Source organism: Bos indicus x Bos taurus, chromosome 16 (assembly GCF_003369695.1).
Source record: "Bos indicus x Bos taurus breed Angus x Brahman F1 hybrid chromosome 16, Bos_hybrid_MaternalHap_v2.0, whole genome shotgun sequence".
In the NCBI taxonomy this organism is placed as follows: domain Eukaryota; kingdom Metazoa; phylum Chordata; class Mammalia; order Artiodactyla; family Bovidae; genus Bos; species Bos indicus x Bos taurus.
Genome location: NC_040091.1, coordinates 60,066,656 through 60,086,240, shown reverse-complemented (window position 1 = coordinate 60,086,240; position 19,585 = coordinate 60,066,656). Strand labels below are relative to the sequence as shown.

The 19,585-nt window shown below is 42.6% G+C and overlaps 1 protein-coding gene across 1 annotated transcript; it reads left to right on the top strand.

Moving 5' to 3' along the window:
• The first annotated feature begins 216 nt into the window (after positions 1 to 216).
• NPHS2 (NPHS2, podocin) lies at positions 217 to 19,363 on the top strand. Its single transcript, XM_027565460.1, has 8 exons — positions 217 to 576; positions 4,435 to 4,538; positions 8,481 to 8,553; positions 9,430 to 9,512; positions 12,359 to 12,562; positions 15,567 to 15,622; positions 17,030 to 17,108; positions 18,424 to 19,363. The coding sequence occupies exons 1-8, from the start codon at positions 303 to 305 to the stop codon at positions 18,700 to 18,702; spliced, it is 1,152 nt and encodes a 383-aa protein (XP_027421261.1). The 5' UTR covers positions 217 to 302; the 3' UTR covers positions 18,703 to 19,363.
• The last annotated feature ends 222 nt before the right edge of the window (positions 19,364 to 19,585 follow it).

The following is a 19,585-nucleotide window of genomic DNA, read 5'->3' as shown; positions in this document are numbered from 1 at the left end:
CTGCGTGATATTTCAGTTCAAATGTTCGTCTCTAGAAACACATTTTAAAACGTTTTAACCTGGCACACGGGCTCTCACACAAACTCACTGCTGAAGGTGGCACCGAGTCTCAAGGGCGGCGCGCCCGGACCCCGGCTCCTCTGAGAAACAGCTGTCGGGTTTCACCTTGAGCAGAGCCCCGCCCGCACACCTCTGGTGTCCCGCCCCCGCTCACGGTCATTATATTCTCCCCCAGGGATGCGCCTGCATCACTGCCAAGAGACGCCGCAGGAACCGCACTCCCGGGCCGGGTCGCTCTGAGGATGGAGAAGAGGGCTCGCAGCTCCTCCAGAGACGCCCACAGGAGAGGCAGCGGCTCCTCGCACAAGGAGAGCAAAAGGGCGAAGACAGACAGGGGCGGCCGAGGCCGCGGGCGCCGGGATGCCGAGCCGGAGCAGCCGGCCCTCGGGCGGGCAGGGAGCCCGGGCGAGCCCCGAGCGCCGGCAGCCACTGTGGTGGACGTGGATGAAGTCCGGGGCTCTGGCGAAGAGGGCACCGAAGTGGTGGCGCTGCTGGAGAGCGAGCGGCCCGAGGAAGGTACAGCGGGCAGGCTGAGGCCCCGGGAGAGGGTGCGGTGTTTCCAAGTGGTACCCAAGAAATGTTAGTTAGGGTGCAACGAGTCACCTCCCTGAGAGCTACAGAGGTAAGAGCAGCCGGTTGGACCTGCTCAGATTCCCAGGAAATGAAAGCGAATTAGGACCCGCTGACCCACCAGTGGTGAAGACCAAAATGCATCAGAAGAAATACAAATAACATCCACCAAATACCATTGATGGCAGGGGTCAGCCACGGTTGGGAGGTGGGAGGGAGTGTGGTCCAGGTTGGGGACCAACATGCCAAAGGAACCTTGCAGCTGCTCCTGTGTCTGGAAGAGTATGTGGGCCCCTAGTTTAAGAAATGCAGGAGCTGATGATTCAGGGTAGTTTGTAGCTTATTCTCGGCTCTTCATCAGACTTAACCTAAAAGCATTTTACACTTTCTTTGTGCTGATCGGTCTTTCTAAAAAGTAGAGACAGCCAAGTACAGAAAAGCCAGATCTCAACTAACCATTTGATCATAGGCAGAGCCTTACCCATCTATCAAATGGGGATACCAACAGAGAGTACCCACCACAGAGGGTAATTGTGAGGATAAAATGAGCTAACATAAACATTAAAATGAGCTAAGATAAACACTCAAAGTGTGCATCTTACACAAAGCCTGGAAAGAATAGACATATAATATAAATGCTCAGAGCAGAATCTTTGCAAGCTAAAAGAGGCAAGTTAGACCAAAGGGAGGGAATCACAGGGAAAAGCGTCACTTTGGCTTCTGCAGGTGAAACAACTCTTAGGAACAAATTTATCTGCTTCCAATCCTTTTTTTTTTTTAAATTTAATTTTTGGCCACACCCTGTGGCATGTGGAACCTTAGTTCCCTGACCAGGAACTGACCTCATGCCTCCTGAAGTGGAAGGTGGAATCTTAACTACTGGACCACCAGGGAAGTCCCTGACTTCAATCCATCTTATAATGAATGAAGCAAAAACTCACTATCATAATTATAGGATGAAGGGGGTTTAACTTTAAAGGAAGGTAAATAAGGAATAGTGTTATACTACATTCTGCTGACTATGAAATTTTAACATTTCCCAGCCAGCAGCACTGCCCCATATGCTGTAGCATTGAAAGCTATGACTTGAGAAAGATTCCAGCAGTTGGGCTGTGGTTTATGTTGACCGTGTTAAGGCTGTTTTTCCTACCTGGTGCCTTTTCATGGATCAGAAATTTCTGATTATTAAAGGGTTATTGGATTCACTGCTACATTAATGCTGAGGTTAGAGATCTGGTAAGTCTTGTGCTTCAGATCATATGGGTGGGGTAGGAAAAGAAGGGAGCTCCATTTTTTGGACCCCTTACTTTGTGCCAGGCACAAGCTAGGTGCTTTACTGAGTAGTATCATTCCTATGGCACAAATAAGAAAAAATGCTGAGAAATTGTTACTTGCCCAAGACCTACAGGTGGAAACTAGAGAAGCCAGAATCTCAGAATAAGTCTTATTGAAAAGCCCATCCTTGCAGGGTGCTCTGCCTGATTTCTGGTCATGGTTCCAGCACTGCCACCAGCTAGTGGTGGCCTTGGGCCAGTAGCTTCACACTGTGGGCCTCATTCCGTCTGTTCAGCTATAAAGTCACTAGAGCTCGAGGCCCCCCAAGTAGGGGATGAGTCACCTTAAGGATGAGACTCACTTGCTGAGTCCTTGACTGGGAGCTTTCTGTGGTTCCCAGAGGAAAGGGGAGCAGACACAGCAATACCCCCTCTCCTCCTCATGTAGCACCACATTTCTACCAGGCTACCTAAGACTGGGAGAAACAAAAAGAAGCTTCACTTCATTGAAATGTTGGGGATTCTCGCACTAAGGCATATCTAAAGGCTCTTTTGACTTTAACATGTGATGTTTCATTTAAACCTAACAAACTGGATGTTCAAGGAACTCATTTTAAGAGAAAAATACTTTGATAGTAAAACTTCTAAGTTATATTTGGGTATAGATATTAGTTTTCTGTTCATATCCCTAACTATTATATGAAGGAATTTTGAGGGCTTTCTTCACTTACAAAATGTACATTTTGTCTGTATGTGCATTTATTTATTTTTACTTACCATGCTTATCACTGGCAAATGAAATATTATTTTAAACATGGCAAGAACACTACTATTGCTCTCAAGAAAGAATATTGTAAAAACCAATGTGATGCTGATAGAGTCATCTCTCCCCAAACAGGTTGCATGAGAAATAAATTCTATGGAACATGAATTCGTTTGGAGAAAATATCACCTGGTCAAATTTTGGGAAATACTAGGTTAAACAAAGTTAAGAAGGCTTCTTTGCTGAAGGGATTCTCCTGGCTTCAGCATGCCCATGACTGTTGGGAGCTCCAGGAGGGGAACACTACACAGTATTTTCTAAACTCATTTATTCCGGGAACTCTTGATCTGTGGGGCACCCTGTGGGATTAGTGTTCTGTGGGACACCATTTGGGAACCACCACAGATTGGCATTTAGCACTGAGCTTAGTTTTGTGCTGATGCATCTTGTTTATCTGCCCTCTTCAATTAATCTGCACATCAGTTTGGTGATGACCTTTCCAGTTACTTTCCCAGCATGGAAATAAAATTTTAAGGCCCACTAATTAGTTATCCGTTTCTATCCCTTCTCTTAAAAATAGGCTTCTTACCATTTGTAATCTTTAGTCACCTTCTAGTTCTCTATGAGATTTTTTTAAACTGACAAATAGTGTCCCTTTGGCCAATATTCTAGTACCTAAAGATTAAAATTCTTGAGATTTCTGTAACTATTGCATTTAAATCATTTTCACTATCCATTTCGCCTTCCTTTCTACATTCAAGAATTATTTGCTGAATGTATGTTTCAGGCACTACTCTAGTCCTGGGACACAGTGTAAATAAGACAAGGCCCTAAGAAGCTTGTGTTCTTGAGATGAACTTTCCCTGATATAAATACCATTTCATTTATCACTCAAGCAACCTGGATGGTCTGTACTCCAGTTCCTTATCACCTTTTTATAGGCACAGATGGGCTAATATTACCCCACAAAGGTGATTTTCAGAGATTGTCTAAAGATCCACACCTTTACCCAAAGAAGGGGCTCCCAGGAATTCTCTGGCACTCTAGTGGTTACGAGTTGGAACTTGCCCTGTGGGGTCCCTGGTTCTGTCCCTGGTCAGGGGGATCTAAGATCCCACAAGCTGTGGGTTGCAGCCAAAAAAAAACAAAACAAAAAGCAACTTAAAAAGAAAACAAGAAGGGGCTCTCATGCAGAAATTTCAGTTATTGGGGCAAGTGATAGATGGGGTTGTAATTTCAGGGAAGATAAACCTCTGGACACATGTGTTTTGAATCACTTCAAATAACAACACCACACACACATACAGACACACACAAAAAAAGTTTAGTGCTTGTGTGTGTATATGTCATTTCATCCTTATGCCAGATATGAAATATCCCATGAGACAGTTATTATGAAATAGTCAGGTGATGAAAGTATTTCCTTGAATAGATGAGGAAACTGAGAGGTTGTGTGCCTTGCTAAGGCCATCTGAACAGAAAATGGTGGCACCAGAACTGGAGCCCAGACCACACGTCCAGATGCTGTGCTTGTTGCAGGGTGCCCACCGCTGCCTTCCCAGGAGCCTATTCCACCTTCCGTCGGCCCCCAAAGCCCGTCGCACAGACAGGCTCTGGGAAATGACCACACTGATGTTCAGCTCATTCTACAAACTGTCCAGCAAAGTCTACAAACTGATCCGACCCTAATATCAAGGACTGAGCTAGAGGTGCTAGTCAGTAAATGTGGTGAAGTTCCAATATAATTTTTCTTTTTCTTTTTTCAAGGTACCAAGTCTTCCAGTTTAGGGGCCTGTGAGTGGCTTCTTGTCCTCACATCCCTGCTCTTCATCATCGTGACCTTCCCTTTTTCTATCTGGTTCTGCATAAAGGTGAGATTCCATGAGGACCTAACAAGTAATTCCCTGGTGTCTCTCACTCGCCACCCCATGTCCACTCTCATTTCTGTGTTTTGATACTTGCTGTCTGCTCTGCAAGGAATGTGCTCACTCCCACTCACTTTGCAGAAAAGCTGTTACTCGTTTATACCTGCTCAAAGAGAATCGAGAAGCTTTCCCTGACTCCTCCAGACTGTCATTCCCTTCCTTGTGCTCACATCTCCCCCACCTTTCTCATCCATTCTAGCAATTACCACAAGTATAATGTTTGTGGATACCCAGTCCACATCAGTATTCTTGGGCTTCCCTGGTGGCTCAGCTGGTTAAGAATCCACCTGCAATGAGGGAGACCTGGGTTTGATCCCTGTGTTGGGAAGATCCCTTGGAGAAGGGAACAGCTACCCACTCCAGTATTCTGGCCTAGAGAATTCCACGGACTGTATAGGCCATGGGGTTGCAGAGTTGGACTCCCCTGGTGGCTCAAACAGTAAAGCGTTTGCCTACAATGCGGGAGACCCGGTTTCAATCCCTGGGTGGGGAAGATGCCCTGGAGAAGGAAATGGCAACCCACTCCTGTATTCTTGCCTGGAAAATCCCATGGACGGAGGAGCCTGGTAGGCTACAGTCCATGGGGTTGCAAAGAGTTGGACACGACTGAGCGACTTGACTTTCTTTCTTCTTTGCAAAGAATCGGACAGGACTGAGCGACTTTCACTCACTTCAATCTCTGCCATTAGACTGAGAGCCCCTTCAAGACAGGACCTATATCCAGTTGATCTACACTCTATGCTAACACAAAGGCCAGCCCAGTATAGGTCATGATGCCTATTATTAACACATCCAGGAAACCTCAGGCAACTTCAAGAGATCACGAATGACAAACATCTTGGGCCCATAGGTGGCACTAGTGGTAAAGAACCTGCTGCTGCTGCTGAGTCGCTTCAGTCGTGTCCGACTCTGTGCGACCCCAGAGACGGCAGCCCGCCAGGCTTCCCCGTCCCTGGATTCTCCAGGCAAGAACACTGGAGTGGGCTGCCATTTCCTTCTCCAATGCATGAAAGGGAAAAGTGAAAGTGAAGTCGCTCAGTCCTGTCCGACTCTAGCGACCCCATGGACTGCAGCCTACCGGGCTCCTCCGTCCATGGGATTTTCCAGGCAAAAGTACTGGAGTGGGGTGCCATTGCCTTCTCCTCCTGCCTACCAATACCAGGCACCAGGAGAGGTAAGAGGTGAAGGTTCCATCCCTGGGGCCAGAAGGTCCCCTGGAGGAGGGCATGGCAACCCACTCCAGTATTCTTGCCTATAGAATCCCATGGACAGTGGAGCCTGGCAGGCAACAGTCCATAGGATCACGAGACACGACTGAAGCAACTTGGCATGCACACACAGGTGGTTTTACGTGTGTCTGAAGCTGTCCCTGAAGTAAATGAAGACTTGTGTCAGTTCAGGAAGAACATACCAAGATGGAATTAGAAGTGCAACGGATTTGTGGGGAGACATTGTAAGAAAGATTGAGATAGAAGTAGGGAAGGGAAAGCCTTCCGCGAATGAGGCAGATCTAACACTTGTGATCTGAGAAGGGGAAGGAAGGATTGGACAGAAGGAGCCTCAGACTGGGGGACACCTTCAAGAAAGTCTTGGACCTACTGAAAGGGAACTCCTGAGTGAAGTTTGTCTCGGAGATGAGTCTCACAATGGACAGAAATGGCCAGGCCCTTGTGTCCCTGCCATTCTTAGTCACTGGCCAGAGTGGCCAAGAAGAGCATGTGTTTGGCGGGAAGGCGGCAGATGCTGCTGAGGCTGTTGCCAATTTCACGCAAGCTCTCCTTCCCCCTGTTCTTCTCCTGCATCTTCATAAGAGTGTTGGATTTTGTCAAATGCCTTTTCTTCACCCATTGAGACGATGACATGATATTTGCTCTTTATTCTCCTAATGTGGTATATTGTATTCATTGAATTTTGGGTGTTAAATCAACTATATATTCCTAGGATAAGTCCCATTTGGTTAGAGTGTATAAACCTTTTAATATGTTATTGGAGTCAGGTTGCTTGTTATTCTTGTTGAGGAGTTTTGCATTTATATTCATGAGAGATATTGGTCTATAGTTTTCCTTTCTTGTGATGTCTCTGTCTTGTTTTGGTATCAGGGTAATCCTGGCCTCAGAGAATGAAGTGGGAGAATTTGTGAAGAACTGCTAATAATTCCTCTTTAAATGTTGGGCAGAATTTACCAGTGAGGTCATCTGGCCCTGGACTTTTCTTTGTTGGAAATTTTTAAACTACTAATTCAATCTTTTAATTCTGGGTCTTTTTCACTTTTATTTTTCCTTCTTGAATCAGTTTTGGTAGTTTATGACTCTTTAGGAATTTGTTTATTATACTTGTTATCTAATTTATTGGTGTATAGTTGTTCATAGTATTTTCATCTATAATCTTTTTTATTTCTATAAGGATAGTAGTGATGTCTCTGTCATTCCTCTTTGGCTCCTGATTTCAACATTTTAATCTTCTCTTTTTTCTTGGTCAGTCTAGCTAAATATTTGTCAATTTTGTTGAACTTTTCAAAGAACCAACTATGGTTCTTTGGGTCCAACTATGGTTTCAATTAATATTCTCTAACGTTTTTCTATTTTCTATTGCATTTATTTCCACTATAATCTTTTTTCTTTTTGCTTACTTTGGGTTTAGTTTGTGTTTCTGTTTCTAGCATCAAAAAATTAGTGTATTATTTTGAGATATTTCTTCTCATTTATTATAGATATTTACAGCTATAAATTTTCCTCTAAGCATTGCTTTAGTTTCATCCCATTCATTTTGGTATCTTGAGGTTTTGTTTTCATTCATCTCAAAGTGTTTTTCAGTTCCTTTTGTGATAAATTCTTTGACCTGTTGGTTAGAGTGTGTGATTTAATTTCCCAAATATCCTTTTGTTATTGATTTCTAATTTCATTTCATTGTTAGAGGAGAATATACTTTGTATGGTTTCAATCCTTCTAAATTTATTGAGGTTTTTTTTAAATGGCCTACCACATGGTCTATCCTGGAGATGTTCCATGTTTTCACGAAAAGAATATGTACTCGTCTATTGTTGAGTGGAATTATGCATAGATATCTGTCAGGTCTAGTTCACTTATGGTGTTGTTGAAATCTTTTCTTTCTTTGTTGACCTTGCGTCTAGTTCTTTTACCCACAGTTGAAAGTGGGATAGTAAAGTCTCTAACAATTATTGTTGAATTGTCTATTTTTATCTTCTTTTGGTTTTTGCCTTATATATTCTGGAGCTCTATTTTTAGGTACATACATGTTTACTGTTGTTATACTTTCCTAATGCATTGACACTTTTACCATTGCACAATGTCCCTCTTTATCACTGGTAACATTTTGGTGTGTTGGTTTTAAACTCCATTTTGTCAGATATCAGTGTGGTCATTCCTGCCATTTTTTGGTTACTCTGTGTGGTGTAGTTTTTTCTATCCTTTTACTTTCAACCTGTTTGTGTTTTTGACTAGAAAGTGTGTCACCTACAGACAACATATAGCAGGCTCTTCTTGAAGGGTGATCTGAGCACCTGCATGTCTGCCATAAAGTTTGTATGTAGCTAATAAGAGATTCATGTAAAAGCTATTAATGCATCAGTCACAGCAAAAACATAAGATTAAATATGCTGTGATTCCTTTGATTTGGTGGAAGCAATTATTTTTTAGACAATCATGAGTCCTTAATCAAAATTCTGTCCACAAGCTCAAAAATTAACATGGCCAATATATTTTTTCATTGGTTCCTATGTATTTTGAAAATGTAAGTTTTAAGGGAAATTTTTTCTTGGTTCTCAAAACAAGAGATTTCTGATACTTATAATCACTGTCATGCCAAGGTCTTTTGAAGACTTCATTTTTTTCTCTTAGTGTAATTCAAAAGTATTATATTTCCCTTTAGGTTGTACAGGAGTATGAGAGAGTAATTATATTCCGACTGGGACATCTGCTTCCTGGACGAGCCAAAGGCCCTGGTAAGAACAATCTTCTTTACACACCACCCCCCGCAAGAGACTTGCCAATTTCATCAATTCATGTTTATTTGCAATATGGCCCTCAGACTACATGAAGTAACTTGACTCATGATATCTTCATTTTTCAGTCTGTTATTTGTAACACCGGTTATTAAGAAATTCTTCAGAGAGCATTACTACCAGGTCACTAGCGACCAAAAGAGAGTGGATGCAGAGAGCCATAGGCCAGGGCCAGATTGGCTGGAGTAGGAAGTAGGTTAGGACCTATGGTCAGGCACCCTACACATTATACTGGGTGGGTGAGGACTAACTAGCCAACCAGAGGCTGGTATCACTATGCTGTTGTTCTGATTACCTCTGGGACTCCCAGTATAAGAAATACCACATGGAGGTTGCTAGCTCTAAAGTTTGTCACCTTGGTACACACATGGATTGAAAAACTAGTTTTGTACAGAGCACCATTAGTTCGGTACTAACGCTAACAATAATGCATAAGACACTCGTGTTAGAGAGTTTAAATCTGGTGAAGGAGACAGATGTGTAACCCAAGATCTGGACAGGTCAGCACCATGACCAAGCTGACCATACAGCCCATTTTACTGGGTATAAGCCCTGATTATGCCTGTTGTCCTGGTGTAGTCCTTTCCTTTTACCCTTAAACATGTCCCCCATGGAACAACAAATTATTTGGTAAACTTAGCAACAAAAAACACAACACAGGATGGAGGTGTGATGGCCCGATGGTCCATGCATAGACCATGGAGGCTAAGAAAAGTGATGCAGCATCAACTTGACACCGAAAAAGTGAACCCCAAACAGCCTCCATGCCAGCTATTCACCTGTCACTTCCCTTATCCCCCCCGCACCCACTTCTAGGCCTTTTCTTCTTTTTGCCCTGCCTGGATACCTACCACAAGGTTGACCTTCGTCTCCAAACCTTGGAGATACCCTTTCATGAGGTAAGTCAAGTGGGGGATTTTGCTTTCTGTCTACATTTTTCCTGGCTAAGCACTCTACCAATTCTGGCCTAGAAGAAAATGACTATCCTTGCTCAAAAGCAGGGAAAAGAGAGAGAGAGAGAGAGAGACTACATCAAAATTTAAAACTCCGATACATCAAAGGACACAATCAGCAGAATGAAAAGGCAACTTATAGAATGGGGAAAAATTGCAAATATCTCTTATAAGAGGTTAATATCCAAAATATATTAAACCTTATAACTCAACAAGTAAGCAAACAATCCAAGTAAAATGGACAAAGGCCTTGTTGCTGTTAAGTCACTTCAGTCGTGTCCAACTCTGTGCGACCCCATAGACAGCAGCCCACCAGGCTCCTCTGTCCCTGGGATTCTCCAGGCAAGAACACTGGAGTGGGTTGCCATTTCCTTCTCCAGGACAAAGGCCTTAGTGATAGTTAATTTTATGTGTCAACCTGACTAAGGCATGGTACCCAATAATTTGGTCAAATACATCTGGATGTTGCTGTTATGATATTCTCTAGATAAGATTAATATTCAAATTGAATGACTGAGTAAAGAAGATTGCCCTCGATATATGATATATTGTATATACTTTGACTTGAATGGACATATTTCTCCAAAGATGATATTTAAATAGCCAATAAACATGTGAAAAGATGCTCTGCATCACTAAAATCATTAGAGAAATGCAAATAAAAAACACAATGAGATACCACCTCACATCTATTAGGATGGCAATTATTAAGAAAAAACAAAATAATGTGTTGGCAAAGATGTAGAGAAATTGGAACCCTTGTATACTGTTGGTGGGAATGTAAAATGGTGCAGCTACTGTAGAAAACAGTTACTCAAAAATTAAAAATAGAATTACCATATAATCTACCAATTCTACTTTTGGGTATATAGACTCCAAAGAATTGAAAGCAGGCTAATTGAAGAGATGCTTATATACCTGGGTGCATAGCATCAGTTTTTCACAATAGCCACAAAGGTGGCAGCAATCCATGTGCCCGTCAATGGCTGAATAAACAAAATGTGGCATATACTGGCAATGGAATAATAATCAGCCTTAAAAAGGAATGAAATTCTGGCACATACTACAACATGGATGAACCTTGGGAAAATTATGCTAAGTGAAATCAGCCAGTCACAAAAAGACAAATACTGTGTGATTCCTTCTGTATGAGGAACCTCGAGGAGTGAAATTCAGAGCAACAGAAAGTGAAGGATGGTTGTGGGGACTGGGGGAGGAGAGAACTGACAGGTGTTCAGTGGGTTTCAGTGTTGCAGGATGAAAAGGGTTCTGGATGCTTGTTGCTCAACAGTGTGAATGTACTTAATCCTACTGAATTGTGCATGTCAAAATGGTTAAGATGGTGAATTTGATGTTCTGTTCATTTTACCACAATTAAAAGTTAAATGTTGAGTTTACATCTAGACTTTCCTGTTACTGATTCTGATTTATAAGGCTTTCCTAAAAGGTCTCCTACTTTCAGTTTGAGGTTCTTTCTCATTCTTTCTTCTGGCAAACAGAAATGTGAATAAAAATGATATTTGTTTAAAAGGCTTATTTTAGATAACAAAATGTAAAAAAGGAATAAAACATACACCTAATCCTGTTACCCACAGAGTTGATATTTTGGAATGTATCCTTCAAACTTTTCTATATATGTGGTTATACTTTCAGACAAGTATGTGTGTATATATATATATATATATATACATACACATCATATATACATCATATATATCAATCATACCATACATACTATTTGGTCACCTATCCTTTTTCACTCAAAAATATACTGTTACCATATTAGCTATGTTTCTACCTCTGTTTTAAATAGACACACAGCATTTCATTATGTGGATTTTACTCAATTAATTTACTTAACTGATTGAGTTTAATAACTGGAATTTACTCAACTAATTCCCCATTGTTGATATTATTTCTAAACTTTTTTGGCTGCTGCAGTGCATGGCATGGGCTTCCCTGATGGCTCAGTGGGTAAAGAATCCACCTGCAATGCAGGAGACACAGAAGATGTGGGTTCAATCCCTGGATCAGAAAGATCCCCTGGAGAAGGAAATGGCAACCCGCTCCAGTATTCTTGCCTGGAAAACCCCATGGACACAGGAGCCTGGAGGGCTACAGTCCAAAGGGTCGCAAAGAGTCGGACATGACTAAGCACACAGGCACTGCATGGGATATGGGATCTCAGTTCTCAGACCAGGAATTGAATCCAGACCTCCAGCAATGAAAGCGCCAAGTCCTAACCACTGGACTGCCAGGGAATTCTCTATTTCTCATTTTTTCTTACAATAAGCAATACTGTGAATCACATCTTTACAGTTAAATCCTGAAAATATATCCTTTTGTCTAAAAAAGGAAATGTTGTACACATACATCTCTTAGGGCTTTTGATACGTATCACAAACTGCCCTCTAAATATACACTCAATACACTTGAGTACTGGTTTCCCAGAATGTGTTGCTCTTTTAGCAGGTTTTTTTGGCATCAGTTTTAAAAGACCTGATATACAATCAACTGGATGTTTTCATATAAGAGAATTATTCCTGATTTTTCTACAAAAGGATTTGTAACAGGATTCCTTTAAATTGAGTTGTTTAGTATATTTAATACAAACTCCATATTTTTTTTCATTGTCTATTTGATTAAAGACTGAGCCAACTACTCTTTTTTTTTTTCTTACTATTATCTTTCTCTGAGAAAATACCCTTTGGACATATTTAACCCCTCTATCCTTATGTGGGAAAGAAGCCCAAGAATCAGGCCTGTAATCCAAAATTTTTTTTTCTGCCTAGATTGTAACCAAAGACATGTTTGTGATGGAGATAGATGCCATCTGCTACTATCGCATGGAAAATGCCTCTCTTCTCCTAAACAGTCTTGCTCATGTGTCCAAAGCTGTCCAATTCCTTGTACAAACCACCATGAAGCGTCTCCTAGCACATCGATCCCTCACAGAAATTCTTCTTGAGAGGAAGAACATTGCTCAAGATGTAAAGGTACTTAGATGAGTTTAACACCAAGTATGTTGAAATATTGCTTTGCCTTTTATTCCTTTCTTCGTTGACCATTTACTGAATCTTCCATGTGCCATGCATTCACTGTTAAAGGTACAGCCCCGAAAGGAGCTGCCAGTTAAGAGGTTGCCAATCAGTCCCTGAACCGGTCCTAGTCACCCATCTGTGCGATTAGTCAGTCATTGCCACACTTTTTCTTCTCACCCTCCCCCAGTGGCTGGAAGGAGGGGTTGGTGGGATGAAAAGATGATAAGGAATGAATCTGGGGACCTTACAGTCTAGTTGGGGAAACAAGCAAAGTTAAATAGTGATAAAGACTGAAAAACTTTATCAGGTTAAAAGAGGCAAAATATCACAGACCTTTAAGTGGTTAATTACCCAATCAATGATCCAGATTTGATTGAGTTGGGGCGAAAAGAGAGAAAAACAAGAACTGCCTCACAAGCAGCAGCATCTAGCCCCGCAGAGAGCAAGCTCAGCAACTTCGCTCACAACCAGGGTGGGTGTCCACGATTCTTACCAGGACAAGTTGGCAGAGGTGTTCAGAAGAGAGATGAGAAGAGAGCAGCATTCTAGGTAGCCGGCCAGTCAAGTGGTAATTACCATCAGTGATGGAGGCTGTCATTGAGGCCAAGAGGCGCCCAGGCCCTGAACTGAGTTAGGAGGTTACGATCAAGTCTAGCTAAAGGAAGACCTCCTACAGAAGCAGCAAAGGATTGAAGGCACTGATAATAATTATTCTTGATGAGGCCTAGGCAGACACAGCTGAGACAATGAGGTGTCCGAATATTTGTGGCTTATCCAATTCATCACTGATAAAACTGGGATTAGCATCCTAGTGAAAATGGAAGAATTCAGGAAATAAGAAAAGCTGCAAAGAGAGAAAGTTAGAACAAGAAGACACGCAGAAGTTGCTGCTCTGGAATTTAAAAACCACTCTTGTGTGCTTCCCTCTATCCTCCTTTCATCCCTCTCTTTCTGTTTATCCCTCCTCAAGGGATAATGGATAAGGTCCAGATGCTTGACATTCCAGCTTGCCCTTGTTATGCTGAATTATAATTTATGTATTTACACATTTGTTTCCCCAGACCTTGAACTCCATTCTGTCAGGGGTCATATTTTATTCATCTTTTTGCCCTCAGTACTTGGTCCTGGGCTCTTACACAGTAGCCAGATCCTGGGTTTTTGGATGAGTGAATAAATGACCCAACTGTTGTAGCCTCAGCTTTGCTGTCTTTCCTCTGGTGTGTCTGATATTCTAGGCGAGTGTTTCTCCAGCATTCAGTGACTATGCTTCCATGCCTCCTCTTGGGTTGTTCTTGCAGAGTTGGACATGGCTGAGCGACTAAGCACAGCACAGCACTGCACCAAATACTTCCCTTTTCCCCACCGGCAAAATTGTATTGTTCTTTAAGATGCCACCTCCTCTGTGAAGTCTTTTTCAACATTTCTTCCTCTCATCAACCCCTCAAATTAGTCTTCTCAGGGTTCCCAGTGTACTAAGCTAACTATCTAGTCCCCAAGAAATCATCAGAAATAAGTTAAAAAGGAAAAAGAGTATGGCCCACCTATTCCTCCATGCCTGCCCCTCCTTTCCAGTTCATTTTCTTCCCACTCCTGTGATGGGGAGGTAGGGGAGACGGGTGCCACCAACAGGAAGTGAAAGCTCCCATAAATGAATATTATATGGGAGAGAATATCCTATGAGAGAGAGACTAAAAATATTGGTTCTCTAACTGCATTTTAGAACAAATTTAACAAATGTGCTGTGTGCTAAGTTGCTTCAGTTGTGTCCAACTCTTTGCGACCCTACAGACTATAGCCCGCCAGACTCCTCTGTCCATGGGATTCTCCAGGCAAAAATACTAGAGTGGGTTGCCATGCCCTTCTCCAGGGGATCTTCCTGACCCAGGGATCGAACCTACATCTCTCACGTCTCCACATTGACAGGCGAGTTCTTTACCACTAGCACCACCTGGGAAGCCCCAGTAATAAATGTATTTTAGAGCAAATTTAACAAACATACCATCTCTATTATTTCTTATAGCTTTTGTAACAAAATACCACAAATCACCACCAGTTTTATCTTATGATTTCAAGGCCAGAAGTCCAAAACACATCTCACTGGGCCAGAGTCAAGGTGTCAGCAGGGGCTGGTTCCTTCTGGAGGTTTGGAGAGGAGAATCCATTTCCTTGCCCTTTTCAGCGTTGGGTGGCCGCCTGCATTCTTTAGATCGTGGCCCCTTCCTCTGTCTTCAAACCACAGCACTCCAGCCTCTGTTTGCACCATCACATCACTTTCTCCTCCTCTGTAGCCAGATGTCCCCCACCCCAACCATGCTTCCCTCTTATGAGGACCCTTGCAGTTGCTTTTTGGGCCCACTGGGAAGATCCAGGATAAGGCCTTCATTTTAAGAACCTTGAACTTATATTGCATCTGCAGAGTTTCTTTTAGGGTGACATTCACAGGTTCCAGAGATGTCTTTAGGACCCATTAGTCAGCCTACCACACCATCTTTAATTCCACAAGTACTTGTTGAGTTGCTGCTGCTGATAAGTCACTTCAGTCGTGTCCAACTCTGTGCGACCCCAGAGACAGCAGCCCACCAGGCTCCCCTGTCCCTGGGATTCTCCAGGCAAGAACACTGGAGTGGGTTGCCATTTCCTTCTCCAATGCATGAAAGTGAAAAGTGAAAGTGAAGTTGCTCAGTCGTGTCCAACTCCTAGCGAACCCATGGACTGCAGCCTACCAGGCTCCTCCTTCCATGGGATTTTCCAGGCAAGAGTACTGGAGTGGGGTGCCATTGCCTTCTCCGACTTGTTGAGTGGCACTGTGCAAACTAAACAGTGTTTTGCAAGGCCTTATAATGTTAAAATGAAAAAGGGAAGGACATAATGTCCTTTCAGAAGAAATGTGCTTTCTCAGTGCAGTGGCCATCCGTGCAACCAGAGGTTCCCACTGACGTCTCAACTCTTCCTTCCACAGGTTGCCTTGGATGCAGTGACCTGTATTTGGGGAATCAAAGTGGAGAGAACAGAAATGTGGGTAGGAAATTAACCAGGAAGAACAATACGATGAAGAGAAATATTTTGATTTTATTTAAAAACTTCTATTTGAAAAATTATTTTCATTGAATGAGTACTGTAGATGTCTATATTAGCATAAATTTGGAAGAAAGAAAAATTTGCATATTATAACTATAACACAACCACTATGAACATCTGGGTAAATAACTGTCGTATTTTCTATGGATTTAAACATTTTCTAAGGTAAAATTCACATAACATAAAACTCATCATTTTTAACCATTTAAAATTGAAACTCAGTGGTTTTTAGTATATTCACAGACACAAACCACCACTACCATATAATTCCAGAAGATTTTTATCATCTCCAAAAGAAAACCTGTGTCCATTAAGCAGGAACTCTTCATTTCTGCCTCAACCCCCAGCCCCTGACAACCACTGACTCCTCTCTGTCTCTCTAGATTTGGCTATTCTAAAAATTTAATATAAACATAATCACACAATCTGTGGCCTTTTGTGTCTGGCTTCCTTCACTCACCATAATGTTTTCCGTGTCCCTCCATGGTATAGCATGAATCAGTGTTTCATTCCTTTTTACAGTTGAATAATATGCCATCGTGTGACTGGCTATGCCACGCTTTGTTGATCTACTCTCAGTTGATGGACATTTGGGTTGCTTCCACTTTGGGGCATTATGAATCAGGCCGCAATGAACATTCATGTGCAAGTTGATATGTGAACATGTTTTCACTTTTCTTGGGTATATACGTAGGTGTGAAATTACTGGACCATCTGGTAACTCCATATTTAACTTTCTGAGGAACTGCTAAGTTGTTTTCTATGTACTTTTTATAGTTACCATCAGGGGAAAAAAATCCAATTTTGTATGTTTTATGCAGTAGATTAAGTACTTGGTCAGTTCTACCCTTTTTGATTCAGTCCTCTTTTGTCAACTTAGATGACTTCCCTCGTTATTAATAGCATGGCTCTTCAAGGCTGTTGTCATTATTTAGATTTAATAGCCAGAATTCAGATTAAACTTTAAGTGGGAAAATTATCATAGTGTTGTGTGGGCCAAAAAGTTCATTTACATTTTCTGTAAGATGCTATGGAAAAACCCGAATGAACTTCTGGGCCAACCCAATACAGCAACACAAAATTTGCTTTACTTGTAAAGAGAAAACCACAGCTCTACTACAGCATCAGTGATAATAAAAATAAAAATAGAAATTGGAGGCACTGATGCTTAAGCCCATCTTCTCTGCCCACTGTCTGTGCAGAGGTCTAGGGCGGCGCACTCTGCTTAATCAGAATCCACTGTATATCGTGAACCGAGCGTAGAGAAGGTGGTAGGTTTGTCGGAAAGCTCCGGCTGCTAAAGCTGCCCTGCACACTCACCTACCCACCTGCTTTCTCTTTCAGTAAGGATGTGCGCCTGCCGGCCGGGCTGCAACACTCATTGGCGGTGGAAGCTGAAGCCCAAAGACAAGCCAAAGTGCGGGTGAGCCAGCCCTGAGCATGCCATCCTCCCGCACAGTGGAGGAGCATCAGAGGAGCTCCAGAAAATGCAAAAGAAAGCCTCCTCATGGAGAACATTTCCCCTTTACTCCTCACCTATCCATCCAGGCACTGGGGGGAATCTGGCTTGTGCACATACCACACTATTAAAATTGTTCTCCTTGGGCATGCTCACAGCCTTCTAACTGACCAGTGCAACATCTCTTTCCCTGTTACACCCTCTCTCTAATGCTATTGGTAACAGTGACCTCCTCCTCCCTGAGTCTTGCCTTCACTCTCTTTCCAAGGTATCTCCCCAAACTCCATTCCTCTTCTCTCAACCGTCACCGGTCCCCTCTAGGTTAATGACACCCAGGCCTGTATCCTTAGCTCTGTGCAACCATGTCAGAGCACACTTCCCTCATCTCTAGAGCTCAGGGGAGGCTGTGCTATGCATGGCCTCTGCTCAGGCGTGCCAGTGAGAAGATGTGGCTACCAGAGGATTGGGTGTGGGTGGGAAGGGAGTCAGGAAGAGGAAAATGAGGGCTGGAGGGGAGGCAGATTTCCCCTTAAAGAACAGAAAGCAGGTAAGGATGGTATCCATCTACCAAGAGGGTGGATAACTTTGGAGCATTGGTGGACAAAGATGGGGAGGAAGGCAGTCCTCTGGGCAGAGCAGCTTCTAGATCTCTGAGTCTAATGCCCTTTGCTCACTTTAAGGGGACATTTGGGTGGTGACCTTTTTCGTGCTTTTTCTTCTGAAATGCTAACCTGAGTTGGGAGTCATTCTTTCAGGATTGCATGTCTTTGCCTGGAATGCTGGCCAACCTTTCCTCTAAAATGGCAAAACCCTACTACTCTTCCAAGGCCCACCAGACATAGTAATTCCCCTAACACTTCATCTCTACTTGTCATAGCTCTTAACAAATTCTGCACCAAGTTACAATGAATTCTTTGTGACCCCATGGATGGTAGTCCACCAGGCTCCTCTGCCCATGGAATTTTTCAGGCAAAAATACTGGAGTAGGTTACCATTCCTCGTCTAGGGGATTTGAACCTGAGCCTCTTGCATCTTCTGCACTTCCAGGTGGATCCTTTAACACTAGTGCCACCTGGAAAGCCCATTACAATCAACAGTGTCTCTCTCTCCCTAGATCAAGATCTTAAGAAAAAAGGCAGTCTGCTCCCCTGTGCTTAGCAGCACCTGTCCCACAGTAGATACTAGTGCTTGTTTGTTGAATCACCCTAAGTAGGATTAAAACCTTCATGGAGCAAAGAAGAAAAATCACACATTGTTTTTCCTCGCATACCCTGTCTAGATGATTGCTGCAGAAGGGGAGAAGGCCGCCTCCGAGTCCCTGAGGATGGCAGCGGAGATTCTATCAGGCACTCCAGCCGCTGCTCAGCTTCGGTACCTGCACACCCTTCAATCCTTGTCCACAGAGAAACCTTCCACAGTGGTTTTACCTTTGCCATTTGACTTGCTTAATTTCCTGTCTTCTCCAAGCAATAGAACTCAAGGAGGCATCCCCTTACCAAATCCTTCCAAACCTGTTGAGCCGCTGAATCCTAAAAAGAAAGACTCTCCCATGTTATAGGAAGAAACAAGGATCATGTGACTGCAAAGAGGGCTCCATATAACAGCTACATCCCCGAGCAAGGCCCTCAGTCCTCAGTTCCCGCTCTTTCTTTTGTTGCCATGTGAAATGCCCTTGGAATGCATGAAGCCCCAGTGCAGCGACACACACAGGAAGACAGTGAAATCGTGTAATGACAGAGAGGCCATATAACATGTTTAGGTGGATCATCTGATCAGAGGAATTATGGGAAAGAGCTTTAGCCATCATTCTACTTCGGAAAGAATTTTGAGTCTACATATGGCTGAATTTTTACTTCTGAAGATGTAGTTCAAATGTCCTTTTCCCTAGATGCCCTCTAGCCCCTTTGGGAAGGGTTCTTTTGCTCCCACAGCCCTTTCTACATGACCCTATCATTTTGCTTATCACACTGTGTTGTAATCTCATACTTATGATTCAGGCTTCTCTCCTACTATGAACTCCTCAAAAGCACGTCTTAATAATTCCCTGTCATTCCACACTCTAGCTTGTATGCTCCACCCAAGGTTTTTGCACCTGACTCTGATAGCTGCACCACAGTGATGCTTCTGTATTTCTGAGTGAAAGAGAGATACTTGTGAGTACATATTCTAGTACTTGAGCTGGATATAAAATTATACCTAATTAAAGAATTTCAAATGAATTATTTTTATAGAGACTCTTTTTTAAAATAGAGAAATAAAAGGATAAAAACACTTATGTGGTACATGTTGCTTATAATCTAAGGAAGCATTGTGATAAATATAGGGCTGATGTACTTTCAGAATAGAATTTACCAGTTTTTGGCTTAGCCAAAAAATTTGTTTTGGTTTTTCTGTAACATCTTATGGAAAAACCCACATAAACTAGTTTGCCAACCCAATAT